A 21,988-nucleotide genomic window follows, 5' to 3' on the forward strand; every position below is an offset into this window, starting at 1 on the left:
CACACACACACACACACACACATATATATATATATATATATATATATAAAGTGCAGTTCTGTGAAGTTTATTATAGTTTGTTGTGGCTAGCTGGATGGTTCAAGTTTGACGCAGCTGAACCCAGGTTTAACGTGGCATAGATACTTGATGAATAAATATAAATATATATTTTTCATTTAATTTTTTGTTATGGAATACAAAGCCTGTTACCTTATTTTACTACAGTAGCCCCTGTATATTTGATTTATTGCTACAGCAGAGAAATAGTTATTGTGCTACCGCTACATCGCCAATAAGCTTTTCATGTAGAGTAAATTTAGACTTGATCTACATTGACTTTAAACTCTGTTACAGAAAGAGGAGAAGCTGTCACGTAGACTCACGCCCACACTGTGTTTCCGACCACTAAGTAGCTACTCTGCTTCTACTCTCTCACGCCTCTCTAGTTATTTGACCTGGATTTGCGAGAGAAAACCCCCTCCCATTAATATGAAATGATTCTTTATTTTCTGTCTTGTTTAAAAAAAAAAAAAAAAGGTCACGTCAGTGTCAATGTTTTACAAGTGCAGGATTTATGGTTATATTAGTTTTTGCAGTGAACTACTTTTTTTGTACAGTTTGCTAATGTTTGATATGGTTTTATCTTGACATAATACTTATATATAAAGACTTTAAATAAAGATGCTATCAAAGTCATCATTTTTATTCTATGGATTTCATTCTTTCAGGACAGAGCTGCAGGTAAGTGTTTGTAAAAGCAGAGACATTAACACTTTTAACATTAATTTGGTTTTATTGAAATGATAACAAGGCATAGGGAAACCTCAGTAAGTGTCACAGAAGACGTAACTGGTTTGTTAAGCAGCAAAGCATCGGTTTCCTGTTAAACTGCAGCATCACACAGGCTTCCTGGACAAAAATCTTGGCATTTAAAAAAAAATAAATATCATAAGTGACATCTAAACTGAAGGTACAAACAGCTTGTCTATAAAGGCATCCATAAACTAGAACAGTACCATTAAAAAAAGAGGATAACTGCAAACTAGAGGAAAGAATATTAAGGCATTGGTTGTATTGCTTTTAATAAGCAGTGTTTTCTTGGCAGTGAGTTTCCCAATGTTGCAGGACACCATGGCTTTTAACTGTCTCATTGTACGTTTGTTGTCATTGCACATCACTAGTGAACAGGTTTTATTGTCAAAATATAAATGAAAAAAAAATTGCCTTCAATAAAAGTCATAGTAGTTGACTATCTAGTGCAAAACCCTACAGGAAGCCTGTGTATCTGTTGAAGCTCTATTGTCATTGGTTGGTTTCAATAACGGGTATAAAGGCATCGCTGTAGCATGTGAGACAAAGCTTTATAGACCTCTATCCCTTTAAAGACACATCAAAATGTAAAAAAAGGAAATAACTCATTTTCAGGGCGTATTGGCAGCTAAAAAAGTCTCTGATTGGAGCCCGGTGCTTGAAGCAGAGCAGCAGGGTGAAAGGTGAAAGGTGAAGTGGGTCTGAGAGCTCACAGGGCCAGCTCAGCCATAGCACGCTCCAGAGGGTCGCTGGTCCAGTAGTCGTGGTCCCAGCCCAGGAACCAGCCGGTGAAGGTGGGCGGCTCGAAGCCCTGCTTGATCTTGACGATAGGTGTCCTGCGATCTCTTTTGGCCGGATCTGTCTCGATGTAGCGGACCGCTAAAGGAGGAGAGGTTAGATTACTGACATGTCACATTCCTTTCTCATAAAGCTTAATCACAAATGTACAGCAGATTGTATGTAATTTTAAAGGGCCTGAAAACATTCTGTCTCAGTCACTTCCTTATTATGAGTGGCAGGGTTCAACATTAACACACTATTTTCTGCCAAAGTGATGATGTTTGATGGGTACAAAAAACTTTAAACTCTCAACAAAGCCAGGAGTGTTTTGAAATTCTTTAAATATGTATATATATGGATGTCATATCTTAATAATATGATGTTGAGCTTTTTTTTCCCCCAGATGTCTTTACCAGATGCCATGGCTTCAGTCTTCTCTTCCTCTTGGGCCTCGTTTCCAATCCAGACAAACACCTAAAAATAGGAATGGATTATACGTATTTGTTCTTTTTATTGCAAGGACTCTGCTCTGAATTCATATTCAACACAGCTAAAGCTGTCATGGCTTTGGTTTCTTTACCTGCTCCCAGGTGTCGAGGATCATGACATCATCAGTGGCGAGGTCGTCCTGGGTCAACTCCCCGGGTACCTCCTCAATCTGAGAGGAGGATAGAGGTTTAATGATGATGTGCTTGGTGTAGTGTGAGTACAAAAGGGTTTCAGAGCATTCAGACACTGCCACAGTTACATTTTACAGACAATGTATATTGTATTCTCTATTGTATTACGTGTGTAATGACCTTTAAAATGACTGCAGTAGCAGAGGAAGCTTAGACAACAGACTTACAATGAAGTTTCCAGTCTTATTGGAGCAGGCAAAGAGTCTGGGTGGATGAGTGTCCATCTTGTCCTTGAGTCTGGTAGAAGTGCGATATTCTGTCTTTCCTCCCAGAGCCTCCCAGAACTGATCTGTGAAGAAGACAGACACACTTCAACTTATCTTAGAGAAGGACGAGAGGATTGATACCACTGTCATGCCTGTCCACTAAATATGAGCCTGCCACCAGGAGATGGTTAGCTTTGCTTAGCATGAAGAGTGAAGGTAGGGGGAAACCTCTAAACAGCTGGCCAGGCTCTGTCAAAAGAAACAGATGTACTTGCTGATTTGTGACCTCTGAAGGTGCCCGTAGGCAGTTTTTGTTACCTTTGGACAGAGCTAACAGTTTCCCCCATTTCAAGTCTCTGCACTAAGCTAACTGTCTGCTAATGGGGGCCTTCCCACTTAATGGACAGACCTGAGAGAGAGTGGTATCAGCCTTCTCATCTAATCCAACTCTTGGCAAGAAAAGTAAAGATTATGACACAAATGTCAAACTTTTGCTTTAAAGCTACATTCATTGATTTTTTTGGCCATATCAGGCTCTTTAGTTGCTAAACGTACAATGTGCTCACCAGTTACTAGCTAACTGTGTCTGTCTGCCATTTGTTGCTGGGCAAGTAGTGAAAATATGCCAAAACTATGAGCTTAAAGATGCTAAAAAGCTCAATTAATATGAATTTATCACAATATGTAAAATAATGAGTGTCAAAGTTAGGTTGAAATAGTATTTTACTTTCCCTCTGACAAATCCGACTCGTTTCTCATACACCACGCATTAATTTAAATAATGCGAAATAAAATGTTGAATTTTGTCTTTAACTGCCCTCAACTGAGGTCAGTTCTTACAGTGGTGGTGATAAAAAATTTAATCTGTTGTTTTAGCCTGAGGCTCTGTATTTGAAATTGTTAGTAGAGAATTCAGTTTCTTTTCGAGTTTTGAAAGCAAATCACAAGATGACTGATAACATCTAAAGGGGTGAGACAATCACGTTGCCTTTGTTTAGATGTTTTATAGATGAACACAAGCACTTAGTGTAGTTGAGATACAAAGAGAAAACTATTTAGCTTCACACGAAAGCACTACTTTAACAGCTTGACCAGTCTGAAGCTGAGTATATACGTACATATACGTGTATATATAACTGGTTTTCAGAAAATAGTGTTCTGTGTTCATCATGTTTCCTCACCAGTCTCTCCTCCCTCAGACAGCTCAGAGGTCGACACTCCCAGGATGTTACACAGCTGCTGAGCACCCTGCTTCTCTGTGTCACTGGCACCCACTCCCACCCACATGAAGGAGCCTCCAGGGGTCACCAGAATGAAAGCATCATTGGAGTTCAGGTTGGCTGCCACTGCGTCAAGCTGCATAAACACAGAGGTACTGTCCATTAACGTAGTTCTGCTACTCTGCATGTGTTGGGGACTATTAATACACAACTGGGGTTCTAAGGAGTATTTTCGGCAGCAAGACTTCACCCAGTGCAAAGGTGTGCTCCTTTGTGTCACAGAGGAATAAGATATACCAGTAAGAATAACAGGGAGTATCACCCCATGCTTTAAAATCAGCTCTAGCAGTTGTAACGATAGAAGGTGAATGATGTATGTTCTCTTACCTCCACAGCTCTAGTGTGTCCTGCAGAGTTGGATCGCACCTGGAAGAGTCGAGTCTCTGCAGGAGCGGACTGACCTCCTTCTCTGGACGTTCCTCCCTTGTACACCACCATTGGCTGTCCTCCAAACAGACTCATCAGATGGGCCGGCTCTTTCCCCTGCACCACCCTCACCTGGTACGACAACACTACAATTAAAAACTCAGGAAACATTGACATGGTTGTTATGGTAGCAAAATACACCATGCGTTTTGATGTTGTGAGTTATCGTAAGGTGGTGTAACCACATCACAGCAGACAGATCCTCCCTTGTTGTGTCTTGTGAAATATGCATCAACAGTAAGTGACAAAACGTCTGCTGCAATCCTGTCCAGAGACACAAGATGGCAGCATAGAGCTCAGCCACGTGTTCACTGTCTGTGCCACAAGGTGGTGAGAGTCAAGGTTTGTGATATTAGGACACTAAGTGATGACGAAAGTTATGTCTGAAACAGTCTTTGGTCTGCAGCTTTTCTCATAAATATTTATGCCTGTGACGTGGCGCTGTCAGCTGTTCTTTCAGCCAACACAGAAAATTATGATAAGCCTGAGTTTATATGAGCAAATGGACAAATTATAAATATTAATTGAAGAGTTTACATATTGTAGTAGAAATAGTTTTGGCAATTCTGTACAAAATAGTAGTGCTTAAACAACATTTTACATTTTTTTGCTTCCTTCCTTAAATAAAAAGTGGGTTTTGTATCATTTTGGTATTTGCACCAAAACTTGGGTATTGTACTTGTGTCAGAAAACATTCAAACGATAGCCAGCCCTAATCAAGTAAATTAAAGTCAAGTTTAGTTTGAAAAACAGTGAATTCAAAAGTGACATCTGCACGACAGCTGTTCTCTATTTTGAAAGTGAGAGCAGGGAAACACCTGGAAAAATAAATGTGACGTTTACAGATGTTTCAACAATGGACAGATTCTAAAAGACACACAGAGTCATGCAGAGTGCAAAGTCAGCACATATATGAACACATGAGCACAAAGGTTATACAGGCAAAATGAACACACACATAGGGAGTGGAGTGTGAATGCAGAACACGGAAATGAATGAAGACTCACATGAATGCAGAGCCAGAACTCTCTATAAACACCTCAGAGTTTACAGACTGATCTAATTTGTATTCATGCATAACTGACAAACATTAAAACTGACAGGTTAAGTCATCATAATGTCCCTCTAATATCAGCTCAGGGCCGCGTGTGGAAACAGGGCTGTTATTTATGAGGCAGACAGAGTTGGCGACAGAGGAGGGGGGAACCTCCCATTAACATCCACACTGGAATGTCCTGTTTGTGTTTGAGTGAGATGGTTTCACTGTAAATTCAATTTAACTAATTACTGCATTCATTAAGTCTTGAAAGAGACAGAGACATTTATTTAAAGTCTTTTTGATGTCCAGATTTTCATATTTATCTGGAACTGGCAGAAAGAAAATTTCAACTGTCTGCTTCTTTTCGTCTCTGGCTCTGGACAAAAGCATGAGTCATTATGAGAGGATGAGGAGGGAGCACGGAAGGGATGGAAAATACCTGAGTGGTTATGGGAGCACCAACAACCTGAAGACACAGAAAAGGTCAGAAACCAAGGAGGAAAGGAGAAGCAGCAGCAGCAAGGGGAACCAGGAGAGGGAGGAGAAAGAGTGAAAGGATGTAAAGGTCAGACATGAGGTGACTGTGCTGAATAAGCCAGAGGAGAGCAGAGACATTAATAACACAAATGATAAAATGAATATGAGGACAAATAAACACACAAAAGGAACAATGTGTGTTTTACCTGGACAGGACCACCACCGAGCTCATCATCCAGCTGCGCCCCGAGGATCGCTGAGGCCCCGATCTCATCCTGACTGGAGTCCATGCCCTGCCTGGAAAACAATTTAAATGTGTTGCCATCACATTCAAACATAATAAGCGGGAACCATCAAGTAAACTGGACGCTCATATCATCTGTCATATATATGTACTTTATTTCTCATCCTTGGTCCTGATCTTGTTGAGTGGTTGCACACATTGTTTTTTTGCTCTGCTTCTTGCTGTCAGAAGGTCACCATCATGTTTTCTAGTGCACAATTGTGGGACATGTCCTTGTACCCATAACACCTGGTTGTAGTATAAATAAAGGTCCATCTGAGGGCAGCCGGAAACCACTGCCTTCACGTGCTAGTGCGCGTGCATGTACATCCTCTTGTATACACTTGAGAAGAAACAAAACAAGGGCCCTCCCTTATAAACACTGCTCCATAGCTGTGCCAGTGGTCAGAATTTCAGGCTCCCTTTAACTTCCAAATCAAACACAACATTGTGTTCGGACTTTTGCCTCTCGTTATCTTACCACATATAGATGATATGTCCCTGACGTCCTCCGTGATGGTAGTTGTACAGGATGATGTAACTGTCTCCTCCATAGAACTGTCCATATGTTGACGGATCCACTGTCACCTTGTCGGATCCCTCGATACGCCAGATCTGTCAAGAAAAGTTGTTGTTTTACTACAAATTACATATATATTACATAACATTACATAAATAGTCTATTTGTTCAGTCATTGTCAGAACAGCTTACACATGGAAAACCTGGTCCCCCTACAGGATGGGAGAATTTGTGAAAGTATTTACTCCCAGAAGCCTCAGGTCACCAGGGTAAAACAACTTATCTGAGACGTAATCATGCTGACAACATGAGTGACTCGCCTCCCTCCTCTCACCTGTTTCTCTCCGCTGCCGTCATCCACCATGCCGTGCTGGGCGGCCATGGCAGGGGAGTTGTGCAGGCTGGCGGCGTCGAAGGCCACCTTCTCGATCTTGGCGATGCTGTTGGCGATGTAGGCGACGCCCAGGCCCACTGTCTGATCCTTGTCCCGCCAGTTTTTGAAGAACTGCTTGAAGAGCGGCGTCTCGCCCATCTCCGGCAGGATCTGCACCTGAGTGTGTTTGGGGTAACCCATCTTCTTGATGAACTCCTCTGCTGCCTTCATCGCTGCCTTTCGCTCGTCCATGTTGGCATCTCTGCCTGTAGAGAAAAGACGATGTGGATTTTTTTCTGAATTAACTAAACTGCAGCTCTCAAAAATGGATGATGTGTGGATTTCTCTCTGCACTGACCTTTCCAGACGAAGATCTTGCCATCAGAGCCGTGGTCCAGGATGAAGCAGTCACCGGTCTCCAGAGCGCTCTGGGCGAAGGGGTTCTCTGCTGCCACCAGTGCAATGGTCATGCCTCCACTGGCATTGGACACCTGTAAAGGCAGAGAGAGTTTGATTCAAGGCATGAGGAGTCATTTAGGTGAAATCTAACGATCCAAGAGCCACTGAGAGTGAAAGTTTGTTCAGGCTGCTTTGCAGCCTTCTGGGCTTTTTAACCTGGAGAATATCAGCTGCTATAAAATCACTGGTCACTTGGCCGCAATCATAAGGCAGAAAAACAAAAATGTTTCTCCTCTAAGCTCATCATTTCAGATATTTACAGCTTTTTCTCTGGAAATCCCCACATTTTTCTAAAGGACATTGGGTTAAATCAATATCCAGTTTCATAAACTCAAAAATGATGTTTCCTGAGGACGCTGATCACCATAAATACTCAGTAAACAGGGGTCTCTTACAACAAAGTTAGGAATTGTCTAGTGATGAAAAGAGTGCTTTATAATCAGATTTTCACTTTGATTTTTGTATAACTGATAACATTGATTGATGATCATATTTTTGCTCTATTTCTATGTCTGTATGTACAGAGTAAACAGCAGGATGCACTTTAATTATCCTGCCTCTTCAAATAATTCTGCCCAGAACTTTTACAGTTATTTATTGCATACTTTTAAATTGTTTTTGGAATAACTAAACTATAACTGAATGAACACAAAATAAACTAGACATATGTCATAAATAAAACAAACAGATAACAGAATGTATCAGGGTATCCATATCTCTCACCTTGTACAGTTTGGCCATCTTCCTATTTGAAGCATCAGCTTTGATGTCATCTGTGGCTCCGGCAGGCAGATCTGGTTTAGGACCTAAAACCTGAGGACACAAGCAGCGATTTCAATAAAAGCCTGCTGCAGTGAAATAAGACTCCATAATCTGTTCACTGATCTCACCTCTAACATCTTCTCTCTCTCCATACCCTCATCACAGACATAAACTCGGGCCCTTCCACTGCGCTCATTGTCACGGATACCCTTGGCGACCTGCGTGGCCTTCAGTTTCTCGAAGCGGTTGCTCTGGGAGCCACACCACTGGAAAATCTCCTGTTTAACAAAAAGAGGAGCAGATTGCAAAGTAGGTGAATAATAAAATCTTTACTTAAAGGAGATCTCTGGTAATAATCTGTTCAGTCTTACATCTCCCAGGTCCAGGATGAAGCAATCTCCTTGGTTGAAGCTGTCCCAGCTGACTGGCACCTCTGTTGCCCGGACAGCACGGCGACCTTTGACCTGGAACACACGCTGCACAACCACCTCGTTGGTGACGACGTGCTTGAACCCAGACGCCACGCCCCCTTTCTGAAAGATAAGTACATCAAATTTAAAAATACTGTAGCTGCCTTTTAAGAAAAGTTGCTCTCACCTCAACCAAATTAAATGAAAAATTAAACGGCTGTTGAGAAATTTAGACACTTCATTGACAAAATACTGATGTTGTAACAAAATAGAGCTTCTATTTTTCAGATTCTGGATTACAAAATCCAGGTTATGTGTTATTACTTTTAATAGTTGTAGTGATTCTTCAGCAGAACATGAAAAGGCTATAACATAATTCAACATTTTTAATGGATATTTATGGATATATACTTTAATAGTTTTGGATCATAAATGACTGAATTTTCCATTTCACACATGCTGAATTAAAAAAAAGCAGTTTATCATTTAAAAATAAAAAATAAAATAAAAGCTTGTCAATATACGGGCAGAAATCACATGATCCCAGATTTAAAATGCACCAAAAGAAAAGCAGAAAACACACAAAAGACATTTAGACATACATATTTTTTTTTACATGCACAAACACAACATCTTACCATGTATTTGATTCCAGACTTGAAGTAGCCCAGAAAGGTTTTGGACTCATGTCCCTGGACCTCGCGGTACTGGATGGGTTTCCCCCCCAGGAAGTCGTCCATTTGGACTGTAAAGATAGCCGCCGAGCCGCTCTCATCCTGCGTGCAGAAATCACCTGCACCAGAAGAACCACACACATGCTCCATATTAATCCTTGTCTTATTCGATGTCAGCTCTCATGCTCTACATCTACCCAGAGAGTCAACATTTTGCATTTGACAAGGTTCTCCCACAGAGGACTGAGTCAGGAGATCGATATGTTGGAGCAGCAGGGGGTCAGATCCCAGCAGACACATTAATACATGCAACATTATTCTATTTCTGGTCACACCACGTAGTTCAGAGGCATGTGGGAGAGTTACATCAGATCCTGTTTATTGGTAAACACTGTTTCCATGATCAATCAAGCGGACTAAAAGCATATGAAATCAATAAAGAAAAAAAGACCAGACTCAGCTCCTGGTTTTTCTGTTTGCCCTAAGCCAAATCCTAATAAATGACCCTGTCAGACACACCTCCTTCTGTCAACAGGCTGATCATCTACAGGACTAATCTTTAGGTTTTGACTGAACCAGATACCAGTTTGACCCTGTACTTTGACTACACACACAGAGAGACCAATCAACTGAAAATGAAAATGACATGTTACATTATCGTCACTGTCCAGTGAAAACCATCTATCTCTATATTTGGTGATTTTTAGGTTTTCAAACACACTGGAGGAAAAAATTGAGACTTTATCAGACAGAAGCAGGCTACTTTACAGTTTCAGATATGTATACTAACATTTAAATGCTGCTTAGATGTTGACACAATTCATGCAAAATAATCCAGACCAAATCTCTTGTGCTGAAACAAAAAATAATATTTACCTTAAAAGGTTTTAGAATTGAAAAAAATGTCTACTTTGAAATTCCACTGATAATAATATATAATAATGTTTTTGCCAGCTTCAGCTTGTACAGTAAAAACTGGCTTCAACACTGTCAAGTGAGATTAGGTTCCAGGAATACAGATCCTCATCTGCTCTGCAAGTCAAACAAGATCACTGGAAAAATAAGATCAGCTCTTCTATGTTTCACCACACATCCATGGCAACAAGACAAATTCATCAACAAAACATGTTTGTCTCATGTTGCTTTGAAATATGCTGTGATTTGGTGCCTGCAGGCCGCACAGTTATAAAGAGGAAAAAATATATTTTTATCTTAAATGCTGCAAAGTCGCCCCAATGACCTCTTTTTTGCAGTGGTGTGTGCGATTCAAGGTCAAAAGTTTATGCAATTTTGTCTGCTGTCTGTCCCCACCTTTTTCTTTTTTTAGTGGCTTTTTCCTTTACCACTGCTTATTTCCGCCTCTCTGCACTCACCCAGCCAGAAGTGGAGGTCGTACTGCAGGTTCCCGGAGCGCTGTTTGATGGTGTTGAGGATGAGGTAGGCGTCTCCGGTGTAAAATCCCCCGTACAGGTTCTCCGGAACGGGCACCAGGTCAAAGTTCTCCACCCTCCACACCTGGAGACCCGGCTTCTGTCCGGCCCGCTCGAACTCTGGGTGGTGCGCTGCCATCCTGCCTGCAGAGAAATCACACACCTGTGACTTAGCTCTTAGTTAGTTTCTACCCCACAGCCTTGAACGGTGCGGTGGTTTAAAGGTGCGTTCCCGTGGCAACAAGCTGTGATTTTATGAGTCGGTGGTCAATTACTGCAGAGATAAGAGTCGTAAAGCTTTGTGATAACCTTTTAAAAGTGAGACTCTTTATTTGTGAGGTGTGTACTCTGGAAAACATGAAGCCACTCCCTTTAAGGCTGAGCTGTTTCCATGGATACGAAGATAAAGTTTAGGGTTATAGTTAGATATTAATGCACAGCTGGGTGAGTCACTGGTGTCCTGTGCTCAGGCGGTTTCCTCCAGTGAACAGGAAGAGGAAGCCCAGGCAGTTATGACTCAGGCGTAGTCACAAACACCAGTGAAGTTGGCATAAGAAACACTGTGTATAATTATATACTGGTGGAGACTGGCTTATAACTACACACTTGTTCTTTAAACTAGCCTAACTATCTGCACACAGACACAAATATCTGACACTACAGCTGGAAAATCCTCTGTCACAGCAGATGTAATTTTGAATAGCCTTTGTCGTCACAAGGTCGCACCCTGTCTTGGCAAGTCTTTGGCAGCTCTCTCCACCACTCACACTCATACCATGCACTGTCATATCTAACAGCAAGAAAGACACACCGCGCCCAATCAAAAGCTTCAAGTAGGTGTCTGTGCTGCATTGGATTACAGCCGTCTGGCCTCGCATCATGCATGTGTGGATGTTTGAGATTTTTAAGATGGGAATTGAGCATCCTGTTAAAATCTTTGTTATGGGTGTCTGGAGACTGCATATAGAACAGTTTTAATTAACAGTGTAGAAATCAGCTGATTGTGCTGGAGTGTACATGTTTCAGATGGAGAACTGATTATGTGGAGTCTGGCCTGTGTAAACATGAAGGAGTAGGGCTCTTGTGCTGCACATTACTGTTGTACTTTGTATTTGTGTAGTTTTGATAAAAGACACAATAACAAAGACAGTTAAGTGGTGGACAAGAATAAACACAGTTGCTTTTGTATAATCAGGATGCACTTTAAAAAAAAAATTACTTATTTAAGAAGCAAATATTCTACTTCTAACTCCACTTTATCTTTGTGACAGCTCTAGTTGCAGAATACTTATGAAAGTGAAAGATCTGAGTAGACTTCTTGCACTTCTGGCAACTGTTTTGTGGTCAAACCTAAATGTTTGTAACGTCAGATTACACAACTCAGTGAAGCAATGTGTTTCATAAAATATGCTTAAGTAGTGAGAAGTGTCCTGTGAGTTTTTTGCAGCAGGCGCTGACCCACCCTGACACCAAACCCCATATTAATTGCTGGTAAACACTGCACAGCAAGCGTAAACAATTTCTCAAAAGTGAAGCCGTGTTCTCAAATTAGAACCTGACCTCTGTGAAAGGGGCTTCTGTGACCTCTCATGGTACATTTCTTCTTTTAATGATGATGTGCTTATACAACATTCACAAAGGTCAGGTTCACAAATTACAAAAAAACAAATGTATATAATGGAGGTCATGTAGTTCAAAATGAACACAGAATCCAGTTTTCCACAGGAATGCTGCTTGGACCTGCTGCCTCTCAATTTGCATGACTAACCATCCACACTGGAACAAGAATCGCCCATTCTTCTAGGCGGCCGTCTGCCCACAACCATGGCAGGAATCCACCACTGACCCTGGAAAAGGGAAGTGGCTCCGAATCGACGCAACTAGGCCAACAAATGTGGGGTTCCTTTTCCCCACTTCTGCTCCCCTCTTATGTAACACCCCCAGACTCACTGCACAGTATTCTGCAGCAGTGGAGTCTTCCCACATGGAAAAGTGATAAGTGAGATGCTTGAGTGGGACATTTTGGCACATTACAGTGACTGGCTGGAAGATTCCTCTAATATGAATTATTTGGATAGATATCTGACCCTCTTCAGGTGCTCATTGGGTCATTGAATGAAGACCTCATTTGTTTGTATTTCTGTTAGACTTAACATGTAAAATTACAGTATAGAATGAATGCAGTCAAAACAGTGAAAATGTAGCCAAAACAACTACGTGCCTTGGAATCATACGAGGTTGTGCACAGTCTGAACCTCCATGACACTGCAGCAGCAGGTTTGGCCGGACAAAGAACAGCTGGGCAATTCCATTATGATCATTATAGTTTGATGGAGGATGTGGAAAACTGAATTTTCCTTCAGTGACTCTAAAGTAGCCTGGTGGAGATTTTCCAGCTGGGAGAAGCCTGAATCCCATAGAAGTCAGGCAGCAGGTCTGCAGCCTCTGTGGCCACACAGGAGCATTTACAGTGATGAGGCATTAGGTGAGGATTAGCAATTTTTATTCTGCAGTTTCTCAAGTTCTGCTATTAGTAGCCTTAATGAACAGATACTGATAGATTAATAATAATTTTAAGAGCAGTAGGGCTACACAGATAAATTGGTATGCTTGGTCATCAGCTGATTTAATCTCTCTGTGGTCTACATGGTGATTCAGATGATTTTCTTCCATTAGGAAATAGTGAGCGCTCATGTTTTAGGACATGGAAATAATCAAATGTGGAAACTTTGAATTTTGGCATTTACAGTTATTTGTGTCTATGGATTGGGGACGTCATCTGCTGTGGACATTTTTATTACAGTTTTATAACAACTGTGACTTGTAAATTGTTTTCAGTGTGGATCGTCTGGCTATCCAGCCCTCATACCTTTCCAGTGGATCAGCACTGCAGTTTAGGTGAGCCTCAGTATCCCTGTTTTCCTATGAGATATGTTTATCAAAGAACAAATAGCAAGAGTCTCTGTCTCTGTTCAGACCAGTGATTGGACAAAGTGAACTGGATTGTCAGGATGCAATAGATCAGTCCTTTAGGTCACCTAGATCTATATGTGCAATGGTAAAGTATACAATACTGTAACATAGCTCTATACAAATGCCAGCAAAAGAAGAGCCACCCAGTTATCGTAATATAACAGCTCCAGATTTTGGAAAATATCCTTAGTGCTACTTCTTCATCCCCTCATGTTGGACTCAGGGCAGACTACACGCTACAATGACTCACTATTACAAAATGAAATCACCATTACAACAGGACAGGGCCAGATGATTAGCATGCCAAAATCATTTAAATTAAGTAGCTACCACAACCTTCCTCACACTGCTTGTTAAACATCCAGGGAACCACATAAGACAACAGTGGTGACAGAATATAAAAACTTAATGTTCCCAAACAACTGGTAATAAATCAGTAACTTCTGTTTGATATACTACAACCATTCATTAACTTCAACCAACACACCCAGCAATATGAGAACAGCTTGCCTGCAGAGATCTGAGCTAAGCAAGAGGATCCTCATTAAGACAGAGAAGGATGTACAGCAAAGTCCCTGAAGGTAACACAGGGCATGGTAACATCTACAACACAAAGTATACAGTATGTCAGCGTAGAGCATAACAGGAAAACCTCAGGTTTCATTTCTTAATCACCTGAGGTAAAGTTCTGCATCTATGCTTCTATGTAGTTTAACTTCATGACAAAAGTGCTCATGTATCTCATCTCATTAAATCCCCATGATAAATGTTCAAAAACATACTGCAAATGTAACTTTCTCATAGTCTGAAATTAGAGCCATCTTTTCTGTAAAAATCCTGCAAACCTGAGTTGTTCAAGGTTCCTTTTCACCCACTAACAGCCACACACCTTTAAAATTTCATTCATGAAAAATATTACTTTGCAGTTTCATATTCTGAAGATCTAAGTCTCTGTGGCACCAAATAAATACAACTACCTTTGACATTGATCTTCTCCTCTGATGGAGAGAAATGTTCTGTCTGTCTCTGCACATCAAAGCTGTTTCATCCTGGAGTTAGATACTGTCTGTGACTTAATAAAGCAAACATCAGAGAGGATACACAGCATCTGAATCACCTCACTCTTTGAAAAATCAAAGCTAGTATTAAAAATGTGATAGCAACACTGACAAAAGCTAGATAATAACAAAAACCTAAAAGGGACACAGAGAGTTTTTTAAAATATTTTTATGCAGTGTTTTTTGGATGAAGGGCAGCAGCTGACTAACACAAACATTAACCATTAAATGATACTGGCCTCTCAAGGAACAGCAGTTTGACTCAGCACACACAGCCCTGAGCTTAAATAGAACAAGTCACATGACTGTCGGTTGGTGCGTCTTTAGAGGCCTGCTGGTAAAAGCAGATGGTGTCTGCAGGCCACCCCACGCCTCTGCAGAGCTGGAGGTATTCGACTAGTTTCTACACCCTCATCTGCTGGTCCTTTGTGACCCCCCCCCTCCTCTCACCTCTAAACAAACACGAAGCGAGTCTGTCATTCCAACCCCAGTTATTTAATCCCCTCCCCCATTTTTCCCAGCCTCTCTTTTGTGTGTGTGCGCCTTCGCCTGAGGCCTGAGTGAAAACTCGATCCACTGTGCTGATAGCAAAAACTAGATTCATATGATGAGACATATTTTAAGGCTGTGTGATTTGTTTGTTGGTGACCCACTTCAAAAACAAGTACAAAAAAGTTGATTTCTTGGCTCTAGCAGTGTTCCTGTCCTGAGTTTCTCCCAAAAAAAGAGATTCCTCCTTCAGGAAGGGGGGTTCTTGATGACTCATTTTCTCCATGCATGCCACTCTCAGTCTCTTGAGGCCCGTTCAGCTGCCCCACTGCTCGCTCAGGACACATCAGATCACACTCACAGACTCTTTAATAGCCCCTACACTGCTCTGCTTCCCTTTCATCTGTTTACACAATATAAAACAGATACAAAATGGGGGTTTATGACTTTGTAAATAACCGTCCTGATATACGGATGTTATTAAAGGATATGAGAGGGCTATTTCAGGAACAATCCACCTGCAGGCACATTAAGCATACCAGCCATGGGAGAGATATTCAGAATCCAGTTCTCTTACCAAATCATATTTAACATATAAAGTCATATTTCTAACAAAATGGCATCTTGTTTGATTAACATTGACAAAGCAATCCAGTGTTATAAATCAGTATCACACACAATATGTGACAGATGAAGAGCTTCCATTCAACTGCCTTGTGCTAAATGTGAAGCAGCTAGAAGATGACATGATGAACATTTTGTGAGAGGTGTGGCCTTTGATTTCCTCAACTGGAAAAACATTAACTATATTAAAGTCAACAGGGAAACCCCCTGAAATACAGTAAATATTTTTCTGTAGCCACAAATGCGTTGCTAACACCACTTCCTCTAATGTGTATTTTGGGGAAGGTTTTGAAAGTTACTGTCTCATGTAGGAGTTGTTCAGGCTTTAAGAGGGTTATGTTAAAGCTTTATTCCATTAACTACATTTCTCCAAGCTAAACGATAAAACAGGTCTTTTGGTCCGTGCCCCACCCAACTTCCACGCATATTACTGCTACAAAAATGACTCATATGAGCATATACTGATCTGCCAGCCATACAGTTATAGTAGATTATAGATTAAGTTATAAAAGTTAAAGGTTGAAGGTCCTCAGATGTCTCTAAGTTACAAATACCCGCTGTAAAACAGCATTTCAGTTTCTATAGTTCAGGTTCATTGAAATACAGATTTAAAGCATTTTCCGACATGCAAATCACCAAATCAGTATTTACTGGGTTGTAAGCCAAACCATCCCAACAACCTCCTCCCTGACACTTTTTGCAGCAGTATACAACCTCTTCTCCTGCTCCTCAGAAATGACAAGGAGAACAATCATTGCATGACTGTATAACCACAGTAGGTTGCTTGTCAGGAAACATAAACATAGCCTATATTTACGTTTAAGTAGCAAGACATGCTGTCATTTTTTGTGTGAGGAGTTTCTGGTTCGGCAAACCCAAACTTCAGGCTTCAGTTTGTGTCCTGAGAAACTTTTAGGTGACGTCATAGATGCTGTGTCTGGGCTTTTCTTCAGTTTCTGAGCCCAGACAAGGCACCAGCCTAAAATGGCACCAGAGATGTGTTAAATCGTAAAAGAAAAACAATATTTCTTGTCTTTTTCTTTCCTTGATTAAACATCCACAGCAGTGCAGCTGTCCTGTGCTCTGTGTGCACGGAGAGCAGGCACACTGTTGTTTGAGGCTTATGTCTAATCTGCAGTGGGGTGCAGCACAGTCGGGACATTCAGCCATAATCTGTCCATCTGACAGCTGACCTGACACAATGCTTTCTGACTGGCTGACAAATATGTGTGTGTCACTTTTTTATACACAGACATAAAGGCTGTACATACACTGCACTGTCTGACACACACACTGCATGGTTACTGTTGCAAACTCCCACAGACAGAATGTTGTGACTAATTTCCTCAACAGTGCCACTGTTTGGTTGTGCAGTTCTATAGTAACCGCTGATGTTTCTAAACACACAGCTGCTGAATCTCCTTCTGCAATATGCTCAGCTGAGAGAATCTCAGTTTGTTTGTTTGTTTGTTTTTTAGCAAAACTCAGCATGTCAGATTGTGTTGTAGGTTTGTGTCACATGAACTTATCTTAAACAGTTGTGAAGGAATGTGAGCATTTCTGCGGTCAGTTTAAGTGGAACCACTGCAGTTTGGTCATCACCCAGGGTTTCTACTGCCTTTCCATATATGGCAGCAGCTGCGTTGCACTCAAGTCAATAAAAGATGGTCTTACACCTCTTTGAATAAGCTAAGTCAAAGGAGAACTTATGCACAAGTCGCTAAACCATTTTCTATGCAGAGAGACGCTAAATGTTCCACTCCGTACACTCTGTTTTCACTCCCAGCATAGCATATCTTTGTTCAGATGTGTATGGAGAGTAACGGTTCATTAAGCTGCGACGTAGCTCTAATTAAGGCATCAAATTTCCGTCCCACAATCTGTGCTACAAGCTGCAATGTTTCATTGATAGAAAGAGGGGTTTGAACGTACCTGGACGCGTAGACTGTGATCGGGGAAGGAAGGACGAATGGACGGGCGTGGACCTGACTGAGCCGCGGTGAGCGCTTCTGGCTACAGCGGGAGCAGAGAGGCGTCGAGACGGCGGAGCAGCGGAGAGCAGGGCCGCTGTTTATGCTTTTCGCTCGGGACACTCCCCGTTATGACACTCCCCTGGTGGGCCTGCTGCACCGCCTGCAGAGGGGCGGCAGACACATGGGCGTGCACACATCTATCTATCTATCTATCTATCTATCTATCTATCTATCTATCTATCTATCTATCTATCTATCTATATTAGGAAACCATAGGTTGTGGTGTTTTTCAACTCTAATTTATCCCAACCACAGATTGCTCCTCCAACAGTTGAATCAAATCATCTTATTACAGTCTCAATAAGAATTTGAATGCAAATGTTGATGATGAAATGATTTTCACTAACAAAAGTTGCACATTTAATCTCAGCCATGAGTGACACTTGGCCTCTAACAGAGTGTACATCTTGAACAACACTGCCCCTTCTGGTCCTGGTGTACCTCTAGATGCCACAAATTCTACAGTTTCTGCCTATGCAAATATGTGCATGGTGCCTGTATACACAACACTGAGTCAGTACAGATACAGGTGTATGAATGACCATTCAGCATTCATACACCTGCTGAATGGTCGCTTTGTCCACATGCTCACGTAGGTTTGAAGTTGACAGTCCTTGTAATTTGGCAAAGTGAAGCTTTTGTACTTTATGTACCTGAAAGGAAGGTTAAAGGTGGTGTGAGTCCCAGGTATGTGCACTTCTGTGATGGCTTTGAACAACTATTTAAAATTTACCAAATTTATAGAAGGAGAATAACATTCCTTACTGTCTTCGTAAGAACATGCTGAATTATCATTCTGAGATGTTTTCTGTCTAAAAACAAAATATTTTTTTGGATACCTGCCATTCGGGGGTTTAGAGAAATTAGGGAACTCAACACTGGGTGGTGTAAAATGAACAAAATGTTTATGTTTTACAAAAGTCTTGTCTAAAGCTGGATAATACGAACATGCAGCCATCTGTAGCAACTTAAAACAGCAAAAGGCTTTTTGGAAACCAGTGAATAGTCCCTGGATCGTTTTGGATGATAGAGGCAAATGCCTTAAAATATGAAATGTTTACCTCTGATCCTTCCAAAGCAGGTGCCAGTCAGAGGCTGCTGCAGATATTCTGTTGGCCTATGAGAGGAGATGACCATGGTGAGAATGTTTATTAGTGCCCTCCATTATCACGGAGACTGGAGCCAGTTATGGGTTTATCTTGTTTTAAAGGTTCCATGAAATGGAACTTTTGTGCACTTGTCAATATGTATATCAACCTTTCAGGATCATGAGCTGCCATATTTATAAAAACACAGCTGGTGTAGTGCTGGTCCCTCTGAACTGCCTCAGAATGAAAGCACTGAGAGAGCTCATGAACATGGAATAAACTGCTGGTAAACATTTCCACTCAGCTGGACTCAACTCACTATTTTGCACAATGGTGTAAATACAGTGCTGAGATAACAGAGAAAACAGCTGTCCACACCTGGCAAGAAGGTGAGAAACTGGGTTTTTAGATCAATGAACTTTTATTTTGTTCTGTTTCTGTCTTGTTAGGCAGAGTTGTTACTGTGCCATTAATGATATTTATAATTGTTATTCTGTTAAGGCTGTACTTTTTTATTGCTTTATACTGTGTTATTACTGCTGAGGATTTACTAAATGCCTGAAACAGTTTGTTAAGTTTTGGTGTTTTTAACTGGCGCCAAGGAAATTGAGATCTTAAAGCATGGTTATTTCATTTCTGACTTGTCAGAGCAGGAAAGTGAAGCCACAGGAGTTGTATAAGGGATGGTAAAAGCAAAATATTTTCTTATATTTTACACATAGTTTGCATGTGGAAGAGGAAACATAGGTACACACACACAGTCAATCACAAACAAGCAGGAATAGGAGCAGACATCATACAGCTCTATACTGAGAGCCTCTGTTGTCTGCTGGAGCTCAATGTTTGAATATAGTGACTGATTTTTACCAGTGTGATCCAGGTCTGTTGCAGTATATGGAAATACGTGGTTTGCAAATTAAACTGTTTGGTGGTGTTATGAAAATCATAACACAAATTCAGACCATGAATTGTATTTTTTAAATGAACATGGTAACTTTTAGAATATAGAGCAATTATTAGTCCCTAATATTACTATATAAAACCCTATAATTACCTCATGTGCCTCAAAATTTCCCTCATCCTCAAGTCTTGGTGGCCCTCTAGTGGACAAAAGACCAAAAAGCAGGGTGGTTTTTATTGGCATACTTAGACAAATACTATACAGTTGATTGAACAAGAAAGGCAATAGATAGAAAGGGGGTATCCTTATAAGGTGGTTGCCTTAACAGGAATTTGTTTTTTAGGAATCAGTTGTCAACCACAGATTTTGTTCATCTCCTTTCCCCCTTATTCTCTCTGACATTTACTTAACCTTAAACATGATGAGTGTACAGCTTGCTATGACAATGTAAAGAAAGTAGAGTGAGTTCTTTGCTATGTTTTTGTTGACAGTATTTTATTGTGGTCCATGGTAACAACATGTTGCAAAAGCACAGCAGGAAAATAGTTTTGCTCCCCTTGGGAACAAAATGTTAACGACAGCTTTATGGAAAATCACATTGCCTCAAACAGACTCTGTATATTGAATCACTCTCACTGTTGTACTGTCTACCAGTTTCTAAAGTTAGGAGATGTAATTTATGCACACATTGTAGAGCTCCAGTCATGGATAAAAACATCTCAACAAGAAAGTCTTGTCTCAGACAGCAGCACATGCTGCCTTCAGCTTCATACGAGCTTCAGCTCGCCTCAGCAGACAGAGTTATACACTTGAGACTTGAGACTTGGACCAGAGTTAGAATCACCCAAACTGACCTTCCCATGTGGCTGTGGCTGTGTTTGGCATTTAGTATCAGGTTAATTAGCATGCTAACACTTTAAGATACCAAACATAGCAAGCACTATACCTGCTAAACATCAGCATGTTACCATTGTCAGGGGAAGCATGTTAGCATGATAGCTTTATCCGTTAACTCAAAGCACTAGCATGGCTGTAGAGTGACAAATCTACTAAATGTAATTTAAGGTCCCAGTGAAAACACCTGACAGTGAGGTCTGCTGATTACCTTTAATAAAGGATCTACATGGACCTCAGGCTGCCAACTGGTCAATGCACATCCAAGGCTTTCAGCAGTGCCCATTACCCTTCTCTGCTTTCCTTGTGTTCTGTTTTTGTGATGAGAGGCAGGTGTTGGGCCAGGGGGTTGGGTGGTGGTGGGGGGTCCACTGCTGCTGGATGTTTGAGGATGTCTTTGGAAACGTCAGTTAAAGGATTTGAAATCACTGAAAGGTGAAATGGGTCAGAAAACAGCGCCTGGGAGTGAATTGACAGCTTCAGAGTCTAATAAGATACTGCAGCCGGCAGTTTTGATGGTTCTACACCCACTGAACAAGCCTCTGGCAAAAAATATCCCTCTCAGTCTCTTCTCTCACAGGCTTGCCATTTGATGCTGTTCCTCACATTCCTGCATTTCTTAGTGAGCTGGTGCTTAGGAATGCTGGATTTCTCTTTTCTTCAGTGGGCATACTTCCTCTGAAAAAGATAAAGGATCTGAAGTGTCCATGTGGGTGGTGAAACTATTACTTACACATCTGAAGGGTCTGTGTTTGTGATGCTAAGGAGTCTTACATGCTCTCCAGAGTCCACCAACAGACTGTGGTCCCTTTACAGTCTGCATGACTTAGTGAAAATAACATGAGGCAAAGAGAAATATATTGTATAGAAATTATAGCAAACAATGAAAAGCAGATTTAACTCATGGATTGCGACTGTCATGCATATAAACAAATCTTCAGAATTTGAACAGACTTATATTTCAATGATTCTGTTATATTATGACCTTATGACCTGTACACATAAATTTCCACAATGAATACACAGCTATAGGTCTTTATTTTCATTTTAATTGGTGTGGAGTAGAAGAGGTTGATGCTGCAACAGTGATGATGATGATGACTGGGCTTATGTTTGTGTGACAAGGAAGAAAAGTAGCTGACTGAACACACATTTTGCAGAAAATACTTCTTCCTGGTTTTGTGCATTCTGAAATCAATGGGTTTTGAGGTCCCGGTACTTCACATTTCCGTGTTATTCTACTTTAAGCACCCCCACCATTATATTTCAGAGAGAAATATTATATTTGAATAGTGATTTTTCCTCTAAACTTCTCACAG

General features: G+C 41.0%; 1 protein-coding gene across 2 annotated transcripts; it reads right to left on the reverse strand.

Moving 5' to 3' along the window:
* Nucleotides 1-523: 523 nt before the first annotated feature.
* gsna (gelsolin a) lies at nt 524-17,853 on the reverse strand. 2 transcript variants are annotated; one of them, XM_018693086.2, is made up of 17 exons: nt 17,686-17,853; nt 10,553-10,753; nt 9,144-9,298; nt 8,467-8,628; nt 8,224-8,373; nt 8,057-8,146; nt 7,233-7,365; nt 6,836-7,140; nt 6,463-6,596; nt 5,905-5,995; nt 5,661-5,687; nt 4,084-4,254; nt 3,658-3,832; nt 2,438-2,559; nt 2,171-2,248; nt 2,004-2,064; nt 524-1,689 (listed from the first exon to the last, which is right to left on the reverse strand). In XM_018693086.2, the coding sequence occupies exons 2-17, from the start codon at nt 10,746-10,748 to the stop codon at nt 1,520-1,522; spliced, it is 2,220 nt and encodes a 739-aa protein (XP_018548602.1). In that variant the 5' UTR covers nt 10,749-10,753; nt 17,686-17,853; the 3' UTR covers nt 524-1,519. The 2 variants fall into 2 exon arrangements, with proteins under 2 accessions (XP_018548602.1, XP_018548603.1); XM_018693087.2 differs by lacking the exon at nt 5,661-5,687.
* Between the last annotated feature and the right edge of the window lie 4,135 nt (nt 17,854-21,988).

The sequence above is a fragment of the Lates calcarifer genome, linkage group LG9 (assembly GCF_001640805.2).
Source record: "Lates calcarifer isolate ASB-BC8 linkage group LG9, TLL_Latcal_v3, whole genome shotgun sequence".
NCBI classification, from domain to species: Eukaryota; Metazoa; Chordata; class Actinopteri; family Centropomidae; genus Lates; species Lates calcarifer.